Below are 23,959 nucleotides of genomic sequence, written 5' to 3'. Positions count from 1 at the left end.
AGAATCATCAATCACCTGAATACCCAAGAAGTGTGATTTAGATGTAAGAAAAGGGAGGACCTTCTTCATGATTTTCAGGTGACAGAAACACCTTGAAAATATGGGAAGTCTGATTCTACTTAGAAAATTCATAAATAGCACTGTATGTATGATTTTCTCAGTTTAGCTTATTTTAAGATCACTGAAAGGATTCATATAAATAGCTACTGGATCACTTCAGCTGATATTTTACCTGCACTACAATCTTTATGGGGTATCCAGTGCCTTGATTTGTTTCACTGTAGGCGGGTTCTAAGCTTTTTATCAAGAGTGTGGTCAGCGGACGGTCCAAAAGGAAGGTGACAGCAAGATTCTTTGAATGTTTTTTGTGGAAACTCAGAAGTTTGCATCTGTGCCAAAGCTAGTTAGAAAGATTCAAAGCATATTATGAACTCAGACACTGCCAGTTTCCTGCAAAGAGAAGGATACTGAAATCAAAAAGTTCAGATTTCATTCCAGGTCTTCATCGCTGGCATTAACACAAGACGTTTTGAGGTGGACAAATCAACAGCAGTGTCAGTGAAGCTGACCATCTTTTATGTGAGGTCAGGAGGGTCTCACCCCACTTAGATAATGTAATTGACTTCAACAAATCCTATGGCCACATTAATGGCTTCGCCCTTGACATAAGCTCTATGATGTATGACACTGCCTTGTCCTATGATGTCTCTGCACATATCCATTTATGGCCACTGAGAATCTTGTATTTTTAACACCATACCCATTGACCTCAGACATAACCTGAGGGTGAGAAAGGGGTCAGCACCATCAATCATGAAGCTGAAACACCAATCATACTCAACATTTCTGAGTCAATAAGTCCCCATTACAAAGTCAAGGATATTGCTCATGTCAAGGCCACATTCATCATTATTTACACTTTAGATGGATGATAAAAGAAACCAAGAGAAGGAAAAGGAAAGGTTGTTAGATCCTCTAGTTTCCATGAAGTGTGTTGAGAATATTGACTGATTGATGACACTGAGCCTTAACATGTAAGGAAGGACAACACACCCTTGCAATACCTCCCAGGGAGTTGGGACTGAGTAGTGCTTGTTAACATAGGAAATCATGCAATACAGCCCTGTCCAAGAACACATCACTGTGCTTGGGTTGTGAAGCAGTAATGTTTGGTAAAAGTATGCAAGGATGAACACATGACCACTCAGCAGATGTCAGCTGCTGTAACATCTCTGGTGACAGCTGTGAAAGTGGCCAATGCCCTAGTGCTGCGGTTCCCAAAGTGTGCGCCGCGGCACCCCGGTGCGCCATGATGAGCAGGCAGGGGCGCCGCGCCACCACGCAGGATGTGGGTCATGTAATTGCAGCCTAACATGGGGGGAGGAGGGGCGTTAACATGCCACCTTCAGAATGGTTTTGCCCAGCACACTGCCACCATACGCATCCGTGCGAACGTACGCACACACGCTTTGTACTTGAGCTGTGTAGTCTCAGCATTACTCTCACAGGTGGTTAGCAGAGCACCCCATCGACATTTCACCTCACCAAAGGTTTGTGTTGGTCATGCATTGAGTGAGTCTATCCGTCTCGAGTCGTTCCCACTAACACTATTTAATCTATGATTACCAAAATCAGTTACATCGCTAAAGAAAGCATTTGGCAACCATCCATTAGTCTTCTTCTGCCAACTTTAAGAAGATTTTGAACACATTTTTTAGCAACTTTAGAGACAATACATTGTTGGGGACAATTGCACATAGAGTGTGCGAGAAATCGCACACAAAAAATCCAACACTAAAAGTCCTGCAAACGTTATTTTTTTGTGAGAGAATTTCCTGGGAAAGAATGTAATTGGTGGCAGAATCACTTGCACCCGTTTCTCATTTTTGTTGAACGTTTCACATGCAAGAAAAGTTCCACAAAACTGACAGTCTTGGCAACTTTACAAGGAAGTGGAGTTGTCATCTTTGGCTAGCTCATCTGCTGTAATTTTAAACATCCCCAATATTAATTCGTCTGAAGCTGTCGGCCTCTCCATTTCTCACTTAAGATGCCTACACTAACTTACTCTCTTGCATGGTAATTGAAACCTCACGTGTTCTGTATTCTATCTCTTAATAGGTGTCTTTCTCCAGTACATGATTTTGGCTTTTCTTGTTTTCTGGCACTGGAGGGGTGTCATGTCTACCTCTCTTGTATCCTGCTGTTTGGGCATGTTAATCACTTGCTGGTGTTTCATTGTGTGCATGCAGGGAGCACATCCTTTGATAGGTCCTAAGATGACATTGATCAGCACCAATCTTTCCACTAAAATTATAGCAGATGATTATCAGTGCCATTGCTTCCGAGAATTCTTTGTGGAGCCTCTGATGTTTCTCAATTAATCCTGTTTGTCTTTCACTCTAGAAGCATTTTCCTTTTTTTTAAAATTTAAACTGAGAGCCTCGGATTGTTTTTCCTTTGTTGTGGTTCTCCCACAACAGAGATGCAGAGGTTGGGTTTTGTTTGGTGTTCCATGGCACCAGTGATTATGCCGTTAAGTCACTCTTGAAGCAGGGGGCTGTTGGCACTGTTGCCAGCCAGACATGCCAGGCGGCTAGTGCAATATTTCCTGTCTACAGAAATGACAGGAGTGCAGGTTCAACATTGCCTGTGAAGGCTGTAACCCTGTGGTTCCCAAAGTGTGCACCGCGGCACCTCGGTGCGCCGTGATGAGCGGCCGGTGACCAAATTACAAAAACAAACGTTAAGTTACATGAGGCAGTAACGTGAGCAAACAAAATACAAGAGGTAGCAAAATGTACATTACAGGTAGAAAAAGTGACGCGTGCAAGTTAAAAAAGCGTACAAAGTACAAGTAGAGGTATAGTATTGCAATAAATGGCAGACACTCAAGCACAAGAACAAACGTTACGTAGGCAATGGTGGCACTTGTTATTAAACAACGGTTATCTTCTTATTTTATTACAAATATGATTATAATACCTTCATTGCGTTCCAATTACTTAAAGGAAGACAACAGGAAGTACTCTCGAGGTCGAGCTTACATCCCGCCCACAGGTAAAAAAAAATGGTGGGGAGCCACAGCCAACTGCCGATTAGGTCAAGGGAGCCACAGGTCAAAAAAGTTTGGGAACCACTGCCCTAGTGGAATGGACACACATGCCCACTGTAGAGCCTCTCTTGAGTAAAGTGTAGCAGCTCTTGATAAAATTATGTCCCAACGTGAACTGGTGTGGTTGGTCACTGCCTTGCCCTATTTAGCTGTGACCAAACCAAAAAGAGCTCATCATCCATAGTGCTGTCAAGCAGGATCAATGTAATCAGGCACAGCACATCTCGGGTCTAATCTAAACTGGTTGAATGAGAAGGGGAAGAAGGATGGGACAGTAATAGACTGTCCTATATGAAAGTCAGATGCCACTTTTGGTAGGAAGGATTGGTAGGAATGAAGAACCAACTTATTATGGTAGAAAACCATGACAGGTGGATCCTATAAGCTGAAGTTATTACGAATAATAGTAAATTTTTCTGAGTCAAACCAGACAAATGTGCATCGACTCAAATGGGAATGCCATGAGGAAAGCCAACATGCAATTCAACTGATGACCAACACGTCTTTACAAAAATGCTAGCAGGGGTCGCGTGGTTGTCAATCTGGAGAGCAGGACTGCTAGCTTATAGATTTGGGACCCCACCATGAATCTCAGGTAACATCTGTGGCAAGGGTGGATTGGCAGATGGAAGTAGGAGTCCTAGTGGTCAAGAATCTGTAACCAATTACCTGCATTGAGGGGCACTATCTTGATCTTACTGTGGAATGAACAAGAGATGGAGGGCAAGGAGGTGTCTCTGGCCCAAATGCTTCTTGGATACCAAGAAGCAAAAAGAATGAAATCCTATGCTCTTTCTTCCAGAAGCTTGAATTCTCTGGCCCCTTTGTTAATAATGGCAAGAACACAAGAGGATCTGTCCTTTAATGGGCAATCTTGTGGTTTTGTGGAGATATATTTTTGGAGATCATTCCCTGTCAAGAGACTTACATGTAGGGGAATAGCATTGCTTCAACGTATCCCTGTGGGTCCTGGCCATAAATAACTTGGCCTCCCACTCCTCAATGGTTTTCAGGTGCACTGAAAAGCAAGAACTGCAAGCTGTGGCATTGTGTTCCAAGTCAAAACAAACAGGTTACTTACCTTTGATAATGTGGTTTCTGGTCAATACTCTTTATCTAACCACAGATTCCTCCCCTAGGAATAGATACCAAAGCAGCACCAGGTGGAGGGTCTGTGGAGTGGGCTGTGGCCAAAACATCTTGCATGACAGAGCAGTCAAAAGCCATTCCTGCCAGACTGGCTGCAAAGGGAAACAAAATATATATAACCACACAACCAATGAGTGTCGTGTAGCCAAGGGTTTAGATATTCCCAACAACTTGAGTATTTTTGAAAAAACTTTATATTATTTCAATAAAAATGGCATCAAATAGACACTCCGTCACCACAGTTAGTGCAAAAACATGGAAGAATATATACAAAAATATACAACAAATATATATACATCACATTGAAGGCAACGTATACTTGAAAAAATGATGGAAAACAATATATTACAATTGTTGTGATGACACCAACTATAATCTACAATGTGAGTTCAAAAGCACACGTTTGCAAATTAAACACTTCTTTACAATTCATTAAAGAGATAAACCAGTCCTTTGGTAACAAAACATGTGAACAGGGCGGACACTAAGGTGGAATGGCCTGCCTGTCACACAACACCTGTGAATAGTAATTTCTAAGAAATTGCAGGTAGGGCCCACAGAAGTGGTATGAATTTATCCCTAGCTGCACCCTCCGTTCTTGACACAGGCTGGGGGTCAACGCGTTTCGAACCTTGTTTGTTCTAGGTTCTCCTCAGGACGAGGACTGGGTAAGTAATTACCTGAAAGGAAATATAGGGAAGGTGTCAGCAGCTGTATAGAGTGTATATATATCTGACAAGATAGTACTCTGACAGGCTACCCATAAGTAAGATTACCTTCTCAGCCAACACGTTGACTGCGTGGAGAGAAGGGGAACCACCAGAATAGTTCTGAAAGAACAAAAGAAGGCTTTCACCAAAGGCGTTTACATAAGGTTTGTCACGCATGGGTTAGGCAGGCTAGCAAAGTGCCTAGGTATAGTGAAATATCAAAATACCTGGGTGTGGTGTCAAAGGTGCCGCAGTCGGGGGCGCCCAAAGCGAGCTGTATTTATCAGCGCGGACTCACATCCTCTCTTAATTGTGTGTTATTCAGATGAAGAGAGCTGGGGAATGAAAATATAGAGTTGACAAGTTCAAACTCTGGAGCGGAAAAGTTCGTGCTTCACAACTCAGGCGAGCTTTGAAATCAAATAGAGGAAGCGTTTCCTACCTGCACACGTTGTGCGCTGTTCAAGGGAAACGAGCCGCAGTATGTTTTTCAAGCTTGCGAGTGGGAATCAATCTCTCGCTGTCGACTGTAAACAAACAAAGTCCGTCAGACAGCTGGTATGAGGCACTCGTTGTTCCGCATTTCGAGTGAACATTAAAGACGGCTCGAATTAACTTACTTCAAGCCTTGCTTAGATGTTCGTCTGCCGGTGGGGTCAGATTAGTGAAGCGGTGCCGCCCTGCTGCAGGCTACTTGAAGGCACGGCAGCATAGGCGAGTAGAGAAGACTGCAAAGGATCATGGTCCTTGTAGTCCATAGTGGGAGGGCAAATGTCAATGGTGGAAAGTATGGGAAGCCAAATGTCGTTTAAATATTGGAATGACTGGAGTCTTTTAAGCATGGTGTTGTTAACCCACCAACGATTAGTTGAGCGTTGAAAGAATGCATTGCGCATACCAAAACCATCATAAGCAAAATACACTTTATATGCGTCGTTTCTCCTAATATGACATAACATACACATTTCAAAATGTCAAGCAAAAAATGGATGTAAGCCCCTGTACACTACGGAACTTTGTCATTCTGCAAACGGATTTTACTGTGCCCATCTAACCCCATGATCATTTCAGTATGAAAGAGTGGAACCAAAGAGTAATAACAGCCAGACATATGGAAGCCTTGGTGAAAGTATGAAATAAAATCTGCAGCCACAGTCTCACAGCTCAGTATAGGTTCATTGAGGTTGCGCATGCAGGAAAGGGGCTGCTGGAAGAAGTAGGAAATAAAGACTGCAGCCACAGTCTGACAGCTCAACATAGGTTCTTTGAAATTACGCATGCAGGAGAGGACCTGTTAGAGGAGAATTTCAGGTCACAGATTCGAAAGTTCGGACATTTCATTCAATCCTGTGTTCGATGTGTCAAATTTTAGGATGAGATACGCTTCTTTTTGTGACAGACGTACATCTGGGTCACCACTGCCTCCGCGGATCACTGCCAGAACGGTCCATCGCATGTCATTCACTGTGTGTTTCTGTTGTAAGAAATGGGCCACCAAGGGTGCCGTGAGAGTCTTGTTATTTATACGGGACCTGTGTTGTATAATTCTCTGGCGTACCTCCTGCGTGGTCTTGCCGATATACAGCTTTTTGCAGGGACACTGGATTGCATACACCGTATACTTGGTCTTGCAGTTGGTGTGTTCCTCATGGCGCCAGAATTTGTTCCCATCGGTGAACAGTGATCCTTCCATCGTGATATGGCATACAGTGCACGTACCGCATTTGCGATGTCCCTTAACTGGTGTTGACCCGAAGATGGTACTCTGGGTGTCTTTTTTTGTAGGTGGCCTGGTGGACGTAATCTTCTGATAGATACATCTGCCGTGTGGATTTCTCACCTTGTGAATACCCCCTTGCGTCAGCAACATTCGGAAATTCTTTTTTCGTAACCTCGCGCCGACGTGGACTCCTGACGTCATAGAGACACGACCTCGCTCGCGACTCCGCTGACGTCACCGACGCCTATAATAGGCCCACGCCGGCGTGATGACATCAGTTCCCTTTTTTCCGCGTCGTCGACGCTAACGGTTATCGGGAATCTCTGTAGCCAACAGATACTTTGTTGTCTTTATTATTAACATTTTCTGCGTCTCTGTATCCTGTCTCTTCGACAATGTCTTCAAAAAAGACCGGCTTCAAGCCCTGCAGAGAATGCGGCAAAATGATGTCCATTACCGACCCACACAGCGACTGCATCTGGTGCTTGAGCTCGGACCATGATGTGGAGGACTGCTCTTCGTGTAAGAAAATGAACCCGAAGGCCCTGAGAGAGAGAGAGGCGAAGCTCCTGGTGGCTAAAATGAAAGCTGGAAAAGGAAAATCGTCGAAGTCTCGTTCTCGAAGGGCGAGGTCGAAGTCGAGATCGAGGTCCAGGTCTAGATCTAGAGGAAGGTCGTCTTCGAAGTCGGCTTCGGACCATGTTTCGAAGAAGAGGAAACATAAGAAGAGGAGACATGAGTCCCGACGTCGTTCTGGTAAGGAGTCGGGGTCGAGGTCGAGGTCACCGAAGGTTCGTTCGAAGGTGGTGACCATTGAAGTTTCGGATCCAGAACCTGAAGGTGAGGCTTCCCCTTCTGAGTCACGGGCGCCGTCTCCGGCTCCGTCTCCGACTCCGAATCCGGCTCCGAATCCATCTCCGGCGCCGTCCCCGGTCCGAGATGAGGAGGAGCCTCATGAGGATGAGGGTTCCGAGCCCTTAAGTGAGCCGAATCCGAACGCTCCTCGAGACAGGCCTGAAGGTTTTCATCCACCATTTCCTGCCCCAGGCCAGGACCCTTCTGCGTTTCTCAACGCGATGTATGGAGTCTTTTCGAGGTCATGGTACCCCTCTGGTGCACCTTCGGGTCCCATGGGTCCTTTGGCGTTTAACTTAGGAGTCCCTCACTCCTACCCTCCGGCTCCGTTTATGCCTTACATGCCGGCTCCGACGCCGCCGTGGCATTTTCCGGCTCCACCGAAGCCGTCGACGCCGGTTCCGGCTTCGCCAGCTCCGGGTCGACCTAGAACACATCCCTCTGAACCTGCGGATTCGATCCCGACGTCGATTCCGAATCCGTCGGAGCCGATGGTGGATCCGAGGGCAAAACGGGTCAAGATGAGATCCAGAAGAGAGGCTCAGCGCCTTCTGGAGGAAAGGAGGTTTTTGGACTCACAATCTGATCTCGAGGAGGGTGAGTTGGATGAAGATACTTTTGAAGATTTGGCAGAAGCAGGAAGCCTGGATTTCTCTCCAGAGTGGGAGTTACCATCAGGTTCTAGTACTCCTTCTAAGGACATTCAACCCTATCATTTGATTATGAGAAAGGCTGCCAGTCTGCTTAAGTTGACTTTGCCTACAGCAGAATTCAAATCTAATATTCTGACTGAAGTACTCCATTCTCCGAGTTCAGTGGTGGAACCTCTTCTTCCTTTCAATGAGGCTCTAACAGAGCCCATTCTGGAGGTGTGGAAAAAACCTTTGTCTGCTCCAGCTGTCTCTAAAAGTGTAGCCAGAAGATACAGGGTTGCCCCTGATGATCCTGCCTTTTTAACCTCTCACCCTTCACCGGAGAGTTTGATCATTCAGGCTGCATGCTCCAAAAAGAACATTAGTGCTTTCCCTCAGGTTCCTTTTGAGAAGGAAGCAAAGAAGCAGGATCAGGTGGCAAAGAAGTCCTTCTCCTCTGCCAGTATGGCATTGAAGTCATCAAATGCCACTTGCTTGATGGGGAGATATTTACACGCTCTGATGGACTCTTTACATGTTCTGGTTCCAAAAGTTCCTGATGACAGCAGGAAGGATTTTGAGGAAGTCATCTCTGACGCTCAGGCAGCGGCTCGCCAGGTCATTCAGAGCGGTTTGGATACTGTAGACTCTGTGGCGCGCATTATGGGCACTGCTGTCGCTACTAGGAGGTCTGCCTGGTTGAAATCCTCTGACTTTTCGGCTGATGTTCAGGCGACATTATTAGATCTTCCTTTCGATGGTTCAGGCCTTTTTGGGAAGAAGGCTGATGCGGCCCTTGAGAGGTTTAAAGATTGCAAGGCGACTGCTAAATCCCTGGGTCTCCAAATGAGAGGTTCTTCAACTGGCAGAAGATTCAGAGGTTTTGGCCGTCCTGCCTTTCGGAATTCCCGGCAAGGCCAGCAGCAGCAGCAGCAACAACAGCAGCAGCAAAACTCCTTATACAGGTCCTACAGGGGAAAGCAAAGAGTGCGTCCTCGTGGACGTCAGGTCTCTTCCTCCTCCACTTCCTCCAACCCTCCTGCCCCTGAGAAGCAGCCCTAGATCCGACATTCAGGATCATGTGGGTCCGGTTGGGGGCCGGCTTACCCATTTTCTACAGGATTGGGAATCGGTTACGTCAGATCTTTGGGTTCTCAATCTTGTGGAAAATGGGTATGCCCTTCCCTTTCGGGAATTCCCTCCCAATTTCCCTCCTTGCCAAGGGTATTGCTTCGAGGAGCATCTGTCTCTTCTGCAAGAGGAAGTTTTAACTCTGATAAGAAAGGGTGCGATAGAGGTGGTCCCAGAGCAGGAAAGGGGTCAGGGATGCTACTCCCGGTATTTCCTGATTCCGAAGAAGGATGGCAGGCTTCGTCCAATCCTGGATCTCAGGATCTTGAATCTCTATCTGAAACAGGAGAAATTCAAGATGCTCACCCTTGCTCAGGTTCTTCAAGCGCTGCAAGAAGAAGACTGGATGGTGTCACTCGACTTGCAGGATGCTTACTTTCACATCCCAATCCTGAAGTCGCACAGGAGGTATCTCCGTTTTACGGTGGGATCGCAGCACTTCCAGTTTGCGGTCCTTCCGTTTGGACTTACTACTGCGCCTCGAGTCTTCACCAAGGTGATGGCAGTGGTGGCGGCACATCTCAGAAGGTCAGGGATTCCGGTATTCCCTTATTTAGACGACTGGCTGATCAAAGCGGAGTCGTCAGAGAGAGTGCTCCATCATTTGCGGGAGACAACCCAGTTGTTGTACAGGTTGGGTTTTTCAATAAATGTACCCAAGTCTCACCTGGTGCCCTCCCAGCGCAACCTGTTCATAGGTGCGGTACTGGACACAACCGTATGTCGTGCATTCCCTCCCCCTCAAAGGATTCGCGACATACGGGAGATGATTCCTTTGTTTTACAATGGAGCGGTCGTTCCAGTCCTGAAGGTCCTTCGCCTGCTCGGTCTGATGGCTTCATGCATTCTGTTGGTCAACCATGCACGCTGGCACATGAGGGCGCTCCAGTGGTGTCTCCGCAGGCAGTGGTATCAGCACAGCGGAGACCTCAGGGAGTCAGTGAGGATCTCCAGAGAAGCTGCAGCGGATCTGTCTTGGTGGGGCGTGGAAGGCAATCTGTCCCAAGGAAAGCCTTTTCAACTTCCCCCATCGGTGGCCACGGTGATAACGGATGCATCCACTCTCGGGTGGGGTGCTCATCTGGGGGATCTGGAGGTCAAAGGCCTTTGGTCTCCAGAGGAAAGGTTGCTTCACATCAACCTTCTAGAATTGCGGGCGATACGTTTGGCGCTCAAGGCCTTCCTCCCTTCCCTTCGCAGTCAGTCTGTTCAAGTCCTGACGGACAACACGACTGCGATGTGGTACATCAACAAGCAGGGAGGAGTAGGGTCGCAGTGTCTCTGCAGAGAGGCTCTGCGTCTCTGGTCCTGGGTTCAGGACCATCAGATTTGTCTGATGGCAAATCATCTGGCCGGTGTTCTGAACGTTCGTGCAGACAGTCTCAGTCGGCAGTTCTCTGCCGACCACGAGTGGAGGCTGCACCCGGAGGTGGTTCACGACATCTTTCAGATGTGGGGGACTCCTCGGGTGGACCTGTTTGCCACTCGCGAGAATGCGCACTGCCTGTCGTTCTGCAGTCTCCAGTATCCGATGCAAGGAGCCTTGGGGGACGCGTTTCAGTTGAGTTGGAAAGATCAACTCCTTTACGCGTTTCCCCCCATACCCTTGATTCCTCGGGTTCTGAGGAAGATTCGCCAAGACCGGGCCCAAGTCATATTGGTCGCTCCGGATTGGCCAAGAAGGGTGTGGTATACAGATCTACTCCACCTCTCCTCTCACCCGCCGCTCCGTCTCCCTCTCAGGGCAGACCTCCTCTCTCTGATGGAGGGGCAGGTTTTACACCCCCACCTCCAGACATTGCACCTTCATGCCTGGAGATTGAGCGGGGCAACCTGAATTCCTTTTCCCTCCCGCCTGACGTTGTGGATGTCATCTTGTCAGCCAGGCGTGACTCCACTAAGTCCATCTATTCTTATAGATGGGCGAAATTTGTCACGTGGTGTGGGGAAAGGTCTGTTGATCCTTTGAGGGCCCATTTGTCTAATGTTCTACAATTTGCTCTTTCTTTGGCGCGGCAGGGTCTGGCGGTTGCCACGGTAAAGGGTTACCTGTCGGCGCTGTCGGCTTTTCTCTGCTTGCCTGACCAGCCCTCTCTTTTTAAGTCTCCTGTGGTCTTAAGGTTTTTGAAGGGTCTTACTAATATGTTCCCTCCTTCACCTTTCATTGTGCCTCAGTGGGATTTAAATCTTGTATTGACCTTTTTGATGGGGGCTCCCTTTGAGCCTCTCCACAAATGTCCCATGCGGCTTCTTACCCTTAAGACAGTCTTCTTGGTGGCAATAACCTCGGCAAGGAGGGTTAGTGAGCTTCAAGCTCTTAGCTCCAAGCCCCCATTCCTGACCATTCATGTTGATAGAATGGTTCTTAGGACCAGGGCTGCTTTTCTGCCTAAGGTGGTAACTCCCTTCCATCTAGGACAGTCCATTACCCTACCTACCTTCTATCCTCCCCCTCACCCTTCCAAGGAGGAGGAGAGACTGCACCGTCTGGACCCTAAGAGGGCGGTGTCCTTTTACTTGGACAGATCCAAGGACTTTCGCTTGGAAGACCAGCTCTTCGTTGGATTTGCTGGCTGCAAGAAAGGAATGGCGGTCCATAAAAGGACTTTATCGAGATGGATCGTCCTCTGCATAAAGATCTGCTACTCTTTGGCCGGTAAGGAACCACCAGAGGGTATAAGGGCTCATTCAACTAGAGCTAAGTCTTCAACCTCAGCATTGGCTAGAGGTGTGCCTGTGGAGGATATTTGTAGGGCGGCGACTTGGTCTTCCCTCCACACTTTCGCGAAGCATTACTGCTTGGATTCCGAAGTGAGGAGGGACGGCCATTTTGCGCGCTCTGTCCTTCAGGATTTCCTGGTTTAGAAGAGTGGACACCCTCCTCCGGGAGTGGGGACTGCTGTGGGACTCTATTCACAAGGTGAGGAATCCACACGGCAGATGTATCTATCAGAAGAACAAGTTACTTACCTTCGGTAACGCTTTTTCTGGTAGATACTATATCTGCCTGTGGATTCCTCACCGACCCACCCGCCTCCCCGTTGTCCACTCTTCTATGCCAGAGTTACTGTAGTGTAATATATATATATATTTTATTGTCAAGGGAATGTTTCAGTTGCTTTCCTGCTTTTGCTTAACACTGTGTGTTTTGCCTTGAGTACTGTGTACTGTGTATACTTGTATATTTCTACTGTCATTGGTCCGTCCGTGTGCCTCGATGGCACGGAAAAAAGGGCGGAACTGATGTCATCACGCCGGCGTGGGCCTATTATAGGCGTCGGTGACGTCAGCGGAGTCGCGAGCGAGGTCGTGTCTCTATGACGTCAGGAGTCCACGTCGGCGCGAGGTTACGAAAAAAGAATTTCCGAATGTTGCTGACGCAAGGGGGTATTCACAAGGTGAGGAATCCACAGGCAGATATAGTATCTACCAGAAAAAGCGTTACCGAAGGTAAGTAACTTGTTCATCTGACCTATACTCCGGTTCTTCTTTAGGGCAAATAGTGGAGTGCCAGCGTCCGGTAAGATTTCCTCAACCAGGTGCCAACTCTTTCTGATGATTTTTTGTAATTCGCTGGTGTGGGGTCCAAAGGTAGAGACACACACAATCCTCTGCGTGGTGGTTTTCGATCTTTTTTCTAGGAGGTGCTCCCTCGGGGTCCATCTTGCTCTCTTCATCGAGTGTTTTAGCAGCTTGCGTGGATAGCCTCTGTCCTGTAACTTGGCCGTGAGCGCTTGTCCATGGAGCTCAAATTGTTGTACTGAGGAGCAATTCCTCCTTACCCGAAGGTATTGCCCATACGGGAGATTATCCCGAAGGCTCCTCGGGTGGTAGCTCCTATAGTGGAGAGCGTTGTTCTTGTCCGTTTTCTTTTGATACAATGAGCACGTAAGTTCTTCATTTCTGACCGAAATCTCCACATCTAAAAAGGGCAAGGACTTGGTACTGTGGCTCATACTGAATTTGATGTCCGGGCTCCTGTTATTCAGCCATGTATGAAACTCCTCCAGGAGCGCTTGAGAACCACTCCAAATGCACCAGACGTCGTCTATAAATCTGAGCCATTGCTCAATATGATCGATGTAGGGATTGTCATTGTACACAAATTTCTCCTCATATTGGCCCATATACAGAATGGCCATTTCGGGAGCAAATGGACAGCCCATAGCAGAGCCCTTCACCTGTAGGAACATCTCTTCCTCAAACGTGAAGAAGTTCTTTTTGAGAGCTAGTGTGGCAAAAGAGACAATCAATTCAGTGGGGACTCTGTGGGGACGGGGTCTACTTTCCAAATAGAGTTCAATAACATCTAAACCGTCTTGTTGGGGTATCTGTGTATAAAGCGAACAGACGTCCATGGTCACAAGTAATTGGGAAGATGAGTCAAAATGCCGTCCCTCCACCTTGTTGATGAAGTCCATGGTATCCCTGAGATATGATGGAACTTGGACCACCAAGGGTTTCAAGAAAATGTCAACGAATTGTGCAATGGGCTCCAACACAGAATCGCACCCAGATACGATAGGGCGTCCTGGAGGTGTTTTCGGGTCCTTGTGTACTTTCGGCAGAAAATACAAGTGGGGAGTTCTGGGGTGTTTTTTTACAAGATATTCAGATTCTTTAGGTCCTAATATACCAGACTCCCTAGCCTCGTTGACAAGTTTCGTGACTTCATCCTGTATTTGTGCAGTGGGATCTTGGTTGATGCGGCGATACCACTCCTGGTTGTATACATGATTTCTTCCCTCAGACCTGTAGAGATCCTTGGACCACAAAACTACTGCTCCTCCCTTGTCCGCTGGGCGTATGATCGCTTCCTGTTGACCCTTGAGTTGATGTATCGCCTCTTTCTGTTTTTTTGTGATATTAGCCCGTACAAATGGACGTTTTTTTTCCAAGATTGTTCAGTGATGACATGACCGAACGTTCAAAAGCGAGGATATTCTTGGACATGTTGTGATTGGAGGGGCAAAATGTGGATTTATTCCTCAATCCAGATGCTTCACATGAAATCTGGTCGGGCGAGTCTCGAAAGAACCATCTAAGGCGAATTTTACGAAAAAATTCCATTACTTCCATTTTGATTCTTGTGAAATCCATGGCGACTCCGGGAACGAAAGAAAGACCTAGTTCCAACACTTCTTTTTCGGCTGATGATAAGACTTTGTCAGAGATGTTAATGATGGATGAAGGTTCTATGACTTGTAGTGTTGTTTCCGGGTGGTCATCTCCCACTCGGGCTTGAATCTTGTTCGTTTCTGCGGTTGGCCCTGGCCTAAAAAAGGCCTCTTGGGAGTATTCCTGTTATGTTGGTTCCTATTGGACGGGCCCTCGCCTGCATCAGAGTCTTCCATTGATTCTGAAGATGATGTCTCAGAGAAGGTAGTGAACCTTTTTTTTTGACCTTCCTTGGTTGGAATTCAAATATCTTGTGGATTCTGGTTTGGAATAGAAATCATCCTTGAGATATGGATACACTGTCTCAATGTTAAAGATCTTTTGATCCTTCTCGAATTTGAGAGTTTTAAAATTGATGGTATTGTCTCTGAAAGTGACTATCTCCTTTTCGATCTTATCTAGGAGAGCTTTCGCCTCACTTTCCGTATGATTGTCTTTTATTGCTCGGAGTTGTTCCTCAATTTCCTCCTCCTCCTTTTTCAAGATTCTTTGTGCAGTTTCTACGGTGTGGACCATCAGGTCTCTACTACATTTGGTGCTGATGAAACTGAATCCTTTGCGATAGACTGGGTCATCCGTGAATATAACTGGCACATTCTTTATTTGAAGCCCCCACGGGATGGTCCCGGCTCGGAGATTAGCCAGTAGGAAATGTCCGTGAAGCTCGGTTCTGACATGCTTTTTTTGAAGTCTGGTGAGTTTGTCACTATAATTGAGCTGTTTTGCTGTGCTGCTGAGTTTAACAGAGGAAAAGAGGGTAGCGTCAGAGAGGAGTTTTTGGATGTGATCCTCACTGAAGGATAGAGTGTCCTTTTCAGCCATATTGAAATTAACAGGAAAACCTGAAAGCACTTAATGCAGGCAATCGACCACGCTTTATAGTCGAGACAACATGAACACCTTGCGAGCCAAGTCAATGAACCTATACTGAGCTGTGAGACTGTGGCTGCAGATTTTATTTCATACTTTCACCAAGGCTTCCATATGTCTGGCTGTTATTACTCTTTGGTTCCACTCTTTCATACTGAAATGATCATGGGGTTAGATGGGCACAGTAAAATCCGTTTGCAGAATGACAAAGTTCCGTAGTGTACAGGGGCTTACATCCATTTTTTGCTTGACATTTTGAAATGTGTATGTTATGTCATATTAGGAGAAACGACGCATATAAAGTGTATTTTGCTTATGATGGTTTTGGTATTCGCAATGCATTCTTTCAACGCTCAACTAATCGTTGGTGGGTTAACAACAACATGCTTAAAAGACTCCAGTCATTCCAATATTTAAACGACATTTGGCTTCCCATACTTTCCACCATTGACATTTGCCCTCCCACTATGGACTACAAGGACCATGATCCTTTGCAGTCTTCTCTACTCGCCTATGCTGCCGTGCCTTCAAGTAGCCTGCAGCAGGGCGGCGCCGCTTCACTAATCTGACCCCACCGGCAGACGAACACCGCGGACTCATCTAAGCAAGGCTTGAAGTAAGTTAATTCGAGCCGTCTTTAATGTTCACTCGAAATGCGGAACAACGAGTGCCTCATACCAGCTGTCTGACGGACTTTGTTTGTTTACAGTCGACAGCGAGAGATTGATTCCCACTCGCAAGCTTGAAAAACATACTGCGGCTCGTTTCCCTTGAACAGCGCACAACGTGTGCAGGTAGGAAACGCTTCCTCTATTTGATTTCAAAGCTCGCCTGAGTTGTGAAGCACGAACTTTTCCGCTCCAGAGTTTGAACTTGTCAACTCTATATTTTCATTCCCCAGCTCTCTTCATCTGAATAACACACAATTAAGAGAGGATGTGAGTCCGCGCTGATAAATACAGCTCGCTTTGGGCGCCCCCGACTGCGGCACCTTTGACACCACACCCAGGTATTTTGATATTTCACTATACCTAGGCACTCATCAATATTACCACCACAAATATATGACGCTATTTCTAGACGCTGGGAAACATTAGGAGTATTAACAATAGGAGATTTTTTACTTCCCACTTATGGCGATAGATTTTTACAACTTCAATCCAAATTTGCCATCCCAAATAATAGTGTATTTAAATTTATACAAATCAATACAATTTTAAATCTAAAAGTTGCTGATATTCCTCTGGATAATATCCCCTTAATTGATTGTATGGCTAGACCCACAACTAGGATTGGTACTATTTATGAAATTTTTATTGAAAACCAACAAGATGATTTAGAATTTACTGAAGTGGGTTGGTCGAGGAAATTAAATAACCCTAATGTGGATATTGACATGTCTTTGATCCTTTTGATCCTATCGACACAGCTGTTTATGTCTTCTAACTTGAAAGCCCAACTCTATAAAACTATCTATGATTTATATTTTACTCCTGCTAAACTTTACTCTTGGGGGAAAAGGCCTACTCCGGAGTGTCCAAGATGTGGTAAAACAACGGCAAATTTATTACATATGCTGTATGAATGTGATAAACTACTAGTACTGAGAACAATGATTGCTGGGTTTTGGCAGGAAGTGTTCGGGCATCCGGTAGCCGAATCTCCCACCCTGTATATTTTGGGATACGATAACACTCTGAGGCATACTAAGGCGGAAGAAGTATCCCTCTTCCTGGGCACAGCAGTGTATAGAATAACATTAACAACCCGTTGGAAGGATGCCGATCCCCCTAACTTTCAGATTTGGCTCTCTCGGCTATTAGGTATATATAATCAAGAGAAGGCGATTTTTGCCTGTAAAGGAACAAAGTCGAGAGAACGTGGTATTGAGATCTGGAAACCAATTGAAAATTGGAAAAATGACAATAGAGATTGTGGATAAATGAGTGCAATCAGTAGAAAATTGTTATAGTTTTTTTCTTCTTTTTGTTTTCATTACACATGTCGATGTTTCTCATTCTGCTATGTCCTTAGTATTCCTGTTTTATTTAAGCTAATTTATCTGCTCAATTTGACTGCTTGTTATACTTACTGAATATCTTTTTTGTTTTTCTCAGTTTTTTTTTTTTTTTCTATTTTTCTGTATCTGCAATTGTGAATCACCAAATAAAAAATAATTATAAAAAAAAGAAAAAAAATAATTTAATTTTTTTTTTTTTTAAATGAAACTTTTTAAGGAAGTAAACCATTGATTCTATCCCACTTTCAATTGCAAAGTGAGTGAGTCTGTAAGAGAGCCAAGAATTAAAAGAGGTTGCTCCTTAGCAGTAATGCTAGAGTTACAGCTTGGCATCTTTATAAAGTCACATATTTCCTGCTTAGCCTTTCTACTAGACAAAACTGGTACACGCATGATGGATCGACAAAAGGGGAGAATTTGTTTACTAAAACATTGAGTAGTTCTTGCCAACGTTCTTTATGTATTATTGTGGTTGTGCATCAATGTGTTAGGGTGCCTTATTATTTACAGAAATGGGTTGCTTAGTGGTACTTGTAAACTGTATGTTGATCTCTTGCCTGTTGTCCCCTTGATCCTAGACTGCCATGCAGTTCATCACTCTGTACAGCTATGAGGACATTGTGACAGCACGCATCGAGGGCAGCTCGGGTTCGCTCTGGAGTATCAGTCCACCAAGCCGTGAGCAGATGAGGAAAGAACTTCAGAATGGTACCTCGGATATCACACTCCGCTTCACTTGGACCTTTCAGAGGTACTGATGCACAGATGGCCTGTAGTATACTATCAATCTGCCACATTGTTTATTGTTAGTCTGACATATTATATGTCAGTCGATCCTCTTGTAAACTACCATGCTACTCTAATGTATGTTTCATTGGAACTTGTTTTTTCGGACCGGACTGTCTACTGTAGTCTGGCGTGCCAGCTTTTAGTACTCTACTAGAATGAAATATTGTAGCCTGCTAACCTGAATTTTGTAACCTGCCAGATCACAATATTACATAATGCTTGGCTTTATCAATTCTACCTTGCTACTCTATTGTACACTGGCCGCCATTGTACCTCTCTGTCATGTTGTGAATTCCACTAAAGCATTTACACAATGACTTACCTCACAATGGACTATGAGGCAGAAAATGTCCAAGCCACAACACAAGCTGTGATATCTGTACCTGTCCATCTCTCTCTGGGTCTTGGTGTCTGAATATCTTTCTGTGTTTATTTTGCTATGTGTTTTTGTGACTGCATGCATGTCTCGCAGTCTTTTTCATTGTGGGCGAATCCTGCTGTGCAACTTACTTTGTGTATGTCAAGGTGTAAATATATATATCTATCTATATATACATTGTATATGTGTGTGTGTGTGTGTGTGTGTGTGTGTGTGTGTATATATATATATATATATATATTCATCAGCAGTGCATTGCACGCGCAAGTTATAGTGAGTCCAACTAACTATAACGTGGGAATTTCAATGGTTTTATGCGGGTAAAATTTCCAGCAAACTATAACTGGTGTGAAACCTATGTTTTTTTCAGTGAATTTCATAGGTTTTTTAATAGCAAATCTCGATAGGTATGAAATGTAATATTTTTTATAATGAATTTTATATTGTATAATTATGTAATACTATTTTTTTTATGTTTATTTATTTATTTTTTAATAATTTTTTTGCCCTGGAGCGCTCCCGGGGCGCGTACCGATGCGCTCACCGGTGAGCGCAGTGTTACGGCGCGCCCCGGTGCGCGTACCGGTGAGCGTCCCGTTAGCGCTATTGCCGCGAACGAAAACATCATCGTGACGTATCGCGTAGCCGCGTGATGCGTCTTATGACGCACGGCGTAAACGCACCCGGAAGCGCCCGAACGTATACGATCGCGCAACGTAAGTGCCGCCGGGCGCGTCCTGATGCGCTTACGCTACGCGCCCCCGGGCGCGCCCCGGGGCGCGTAGCGTAAGCGCGTCGGGTCATGTGACCTGAAAATAACACTTATCATTGGTTCAGATCAGTTTTGGTTTCCAAATGATGAAGGCCCGAGTCATGTGACCTGAAAGTAACACTTTTCATTGGTTCAGGACAGTTTTGTTTTCCAAATGATGAATGCTACATTTTTTGGAAACTCTGTCATTCTTTATTCTCCATGGTACGCTCCCCTGTACGCTCCCCGGTGCGCGTACCGGGCGCTCCCCCCGCGAAAAAACATTTTTTGACCCGCGAAGCACTTTTATGGCCCCCACATCAAACCTATGGGGTCAGGGGGGGTCTACCACCTATTTTCCTCATTCTCACTTTGTACTTTGAGTGAGGAAGACCTGTTGAAAGACCTCTCTGTACCTATTTGTCTGAAAAATGGCTACAGTAGCAGCAGCTGCAGGAGCATCTGCACCTGCACCACCACCACCACCACAACACCACAGTGGTGGAGAACAAGAAGAAGAGGAGGAGGAGGAGGGGAGGTTCCTACCAGAAGATACTACCCCATATAAGCCGAAGGAGCACTTTATCTGGGAGTTTTTTCCATCCCAAAGGACAAGAAGAAAGTTAATGCGCCAAAGGCGACTTGTTTAATCTGTGGCTTTCAACTTTCAAGGGGGAACCCTAACAAAAAATACTCTTTTGGCAACAACACCATGATTCGGCACATGCAACGCCGGCACCCTAATAACTATGCTAGGGCAGAGGTCAGGGAACTGGCCAGAAACCCTGCCCAATCTTCTGCCAGCACCTCCCAAAGTAAACAAGCCACCCCATCGGGTCCAGAGGCAAGGGAGATGATCCCAAGCATTCAATCCAAGTTTTCCAATTTTAAAATCGTTTGCATATTTTGTGGAGGGACAATATGCTATGGTGAGCAAAGCATTACACTTATCATCCGTGCTTGGGATCACCACAAGTGCCCGAAGAAACATTAATTTTTTCCTGTTTTTTTTTTGCTCCAGTTGAGCCATTTACAATTCCCTGCTTTTTTGTTTCTCCCCATAAAAAATACAAAAAAATATAAAACTGTTCAGAAAAGCCAAAAAAAGTAAAAAATGTTCAAAAAAACAATAAAAAAATATAAAACAACAAAAAGAATAAAAAAACAGTTATTTTTAGAACTACCTCTAATTTATAAAAAAATGCTAAATTTTTTGGAAACTCTGTCGTTCTTTTTTCTCCATGGTACGCTCCCCGGTACGCTCCCCGGTGCGCGTACCGGGCGCTCCCCCCGCGAAAATCGAAAAAAAAAAGAACTTTTTTTTTGACCCACGAAGCACTTTTATGGCCCCCACATCAAACCTATGGGGTCAGGGGGGGTCTACCCTGCCCCCTTTTAGTCATTTCCCCCTTTGTTTTTGCCACCTCTTGTGTCTCGATCCTACCGACACACAAGATGGCGGCCGCTCCGGACTGTTTAGAATGTTGACAAACACCCGAGACCCAATCAGCTTTCCGCTCGCGAACTCTCATTACGCGCCGGGTTTGCTCCCCGGTGCGCGTACCGGGGCGCGCTCATAGATATATATAGTTTTTTTGGACCTAAATTACTCAAAATCCACTGGAGCACATATCTTGAGACATAGCAAAGGCACATCGGGCTACCAGTCCCTAAAATTTTGCCAAGTTTGGTGGAAATCCATTCAGCCATTCAGGCTAAAAGTGAGTCCAACCGCCCTATGGAAATTAACATGGGGAAAACACGTTTTGGGACCCCCCTTTTATCTCGGCCCCCACTTCACGAATCCCCCCCAAATTTTCAGGGAAGGAGCGGAGCGGGCCATCTTCTTTGAGAAATTCGCGAAAAATTCGTCCACCGGCGCCAAAGTTATTCCCAATAGAATGTTGCGGATTTCCTATGGAATACAATCCTAACTATAACTACCTACTGGCGACCGCCAGTAGGTAATATATATATATATATATATATATATATATATATATATATATATATATATATATATATACATACATACACATACATGTGTACATTGCTGGTTTTATTTCACTGTAAATCTGTGAAAATACAAAAATGTGTGTCACCCTGTTGTGTGTTTAGCTCCCTGTATGTCTCATTAGGAGCCTGGCTATCTCTTTTATTCTGTTTGCCTTGTACCGGATCCTCTAATGTGTGTTTGTCATGTGCACATGACTCTCTGTTTTTGTAATATATGCCCCTCTGACTTGCTATATTTCTCACTGTTTCTCCAGCATTGGATCATAGATTCACATGCTTGAATCATTCCACGTCATCAGACTAGGAACCCCCGGGTAATTTTGCAAACAGCAGTCATATATACAAATTAATAAACATAAACACATACATTAACATTGATTAAAAACAATGTTACATTTTCTTACCCATCTACATCATTATATGACCCTATCTCAAGCCTCTAATCAGAAACCACCTCACCCAACTAATTCCCCAACATTCAGATTATCTACCACACACTGTTTAAGATTTTACTATTGGGAGAGAAAAATAATATTGATCGCAATGGCTGAGACAGAGGCTACCACAAATAAGTCTTTGTTTAAAGCTTGTGGGCAAAAATAAGACTTATGTGAAAGATCAGCATAAGAAGTGTCTGTATTATTTACATCTTGATCACAAGCCAGCAGAATGTAAGATTTGCCAAACATTTTCAGCCGAGACCCTGAAAGATAGGGAAAGGGCACATGGCGCTTGCTATTTTGGAGAAAGAGTTGGAAACTAAACGATCGGAGAAAGGACCCTCTGGTGCACTCTAGTATGAAGGAACACAAAAGGCATAATGTGCAGAAGAAGCCAAAATTAAGAGAAAAAGATGAGGCAAAGGTTAAGGTTCCATCTAGGAAGTCTAAGGTAACTGCAGACTCGGGCAGAGGTTGTCAACGATAAAGAGGAAAGGAGGCTACAAGTCACTGACTGAGGAATTACCATTGATGAGAGAGACAAGCAAAGGCAAGGTCACAGTCTACCGAGCCATCAACTTCTATGATAAGACTGTTAGTGCAGAAGGCACAGGAGTAGTCCCCATCAACCAAGTCGTTGATGGGGTATTTGTTGTTGACGAGGAAATTTCTGTCAACTGTTGAAAAGCTGTCAAAGGATTTGTTGTTGGATAAAGGGGTTGCTCTCGATGAGTAAGATGGTGTCTGCAAAGGATTTCTCATTGGCGAGGGAATTGTCGTCAACGACTGTGTTTCTATCAGCGAAAAGGAAGCAGATAATGCTGACGCCCTTGTCAAGTAATGGATTGATGGGGCAGGGTGTTCATGAAGAGTTTCACAAAACGGAAGAACTTTAATTCCGTCGTTGATGGTGTTCCCAGTACCATTAAAACCACCACAGCATTTACTGCAGGGGCTTTCACCAGAAGAGCAAAGTCATCTACAGAGGTGTCATGAGGATACTGAACCAGATCTGGCTCAGATGGAGGCATTCTTCAGTGAAGGAGAAGCCTCAGTGGAGGTAAGAAAGGCAACTCATCTGGGGGAATTGAATATTCTGTACATGGTTGATGATGAAGAAGACAAGGAGGAGGAGCTGATGGAACACAATAGTTATGAGAGGCAAGAGTCAAAAGGAGGATGGAAAGCACATTCTTCCGAAGGGATGCTGCACATGTCTATGCAGCTGTTGACTTCTATGTAGGATATGATTGCTGAAATCTACAGAAGACTGCTGAAGGATGATCTTCAAACAGAGTTGGTTAAAACGCAGCAACTGCCACAGTGTGGGCCAGTGCAATCTATGGCACAGGGCAGTGATGATGATAGAGGTTCAGCAAGGGGAGTGGAGGCAGGTGAGAATGTATCTGTGGAGCAGAGTGTAGAGGAAGTTTAAGCAAATTCTCCAGATGCAGATGTTGATATTGCTGCTGCTGATGTGGAGAGTTTGTCAGGATCTCTTAATGAGGATTCAGAATGGGACCTGTTTATTGTTCAGAAGGATGCTAGCCCTGAGGATTCTGCAGGATGCATTTTGAATCCAGTATGCACTGATTCAGTAATCTCGGCTTCAGCACAAAGAAGGTCTAGATAGAAATTCTTCATCAGCATGCACAGCACCAATAGATAAGGAGGGAAGGAAATAAGACTCTATTAGAATAAGAGTTAATCTGTTGGCATCTGATGCAGTAAAGATTGCAAATGCATCTGAAATAGTGCAAAATTGGACAGGCAACTTCGGAGCAATATGGCATAATTTTTAGAGTAGTTGCCGGAGGAAGACAGAGAAAGGGCTTCGGCTGTATTAAGAGATAGAGATCAAACACCTTCTCTTATTGATTCTGCGATGGATGCTTCTACATTCATATTTAGGCAAATTGAAAATGTGACGGGTATGAGGAGGTATGGCTGGTTGAAGGTGGATGAAGCTTTGCAGGCAATAAAGACAGATAAATAGACGGCTCATTCTCTAAGGATGTTGCAAAACAAGCAGCCTTACAGAGGTTTTAGAAGGCAGTTTCAGAAACAAGGACAGCAAGGCACATTTTTTTCGACCGCGACCCTACAGGCAGTATGGGTTGTTTGGTCAATATGATGCTTATGTCCAGCAAGTGCGACAGTAAAGACAACAGAGAGGACAAGCATACAGACCGAATCAGACAAGG

The 23,959-nt window shown here is 45.1% G+C and overlaps 1 protein-coding gene across 4 annotated transcripts in view; it reads left to right on the top strand.

Annotated features, from left to right (window-relative positions):
• PIEZO1 (piezo type mechanosensitive ion channel component 1 (Er blood group)) overlaps positions 1–23,959 on the top strand; it is an 859,941-nt gene that overhangs the window by 804,526 nt on the left and 31,456 nt on the right. For all 4 annotated transcript variants that reach the window (XM_078670084.1, XM_078670083.1, XM_078670082.1 and 1 more), the window contains one exon: positions 17,959–18,131. In XM_078670084.1, coding sequence (XP_078526210.1) covers positions 17,959–18,131 — 173 coding nt within the window. The remainder of the gene's footprint in view (positions 1–17,958; positions 18,132–23,959) is intronic.

This window comes from Lissotriton helveticus, chromosome 12 (assembly GCF_964261635.1).
Source record: "Lissotriton helveticus chromosome 12, aLisHel1.1, whole genome shotgun sequence".
NCBI classification, from domain to species: Eukaryota; Metazoa; Chordata; class Amphibia; order Caudata; family Salamandridae; genus Lissotriton; species Lissotriton helveticus.
This window is presented reverse-complemented; position numbering and strand designations above follow the sequence as displayed.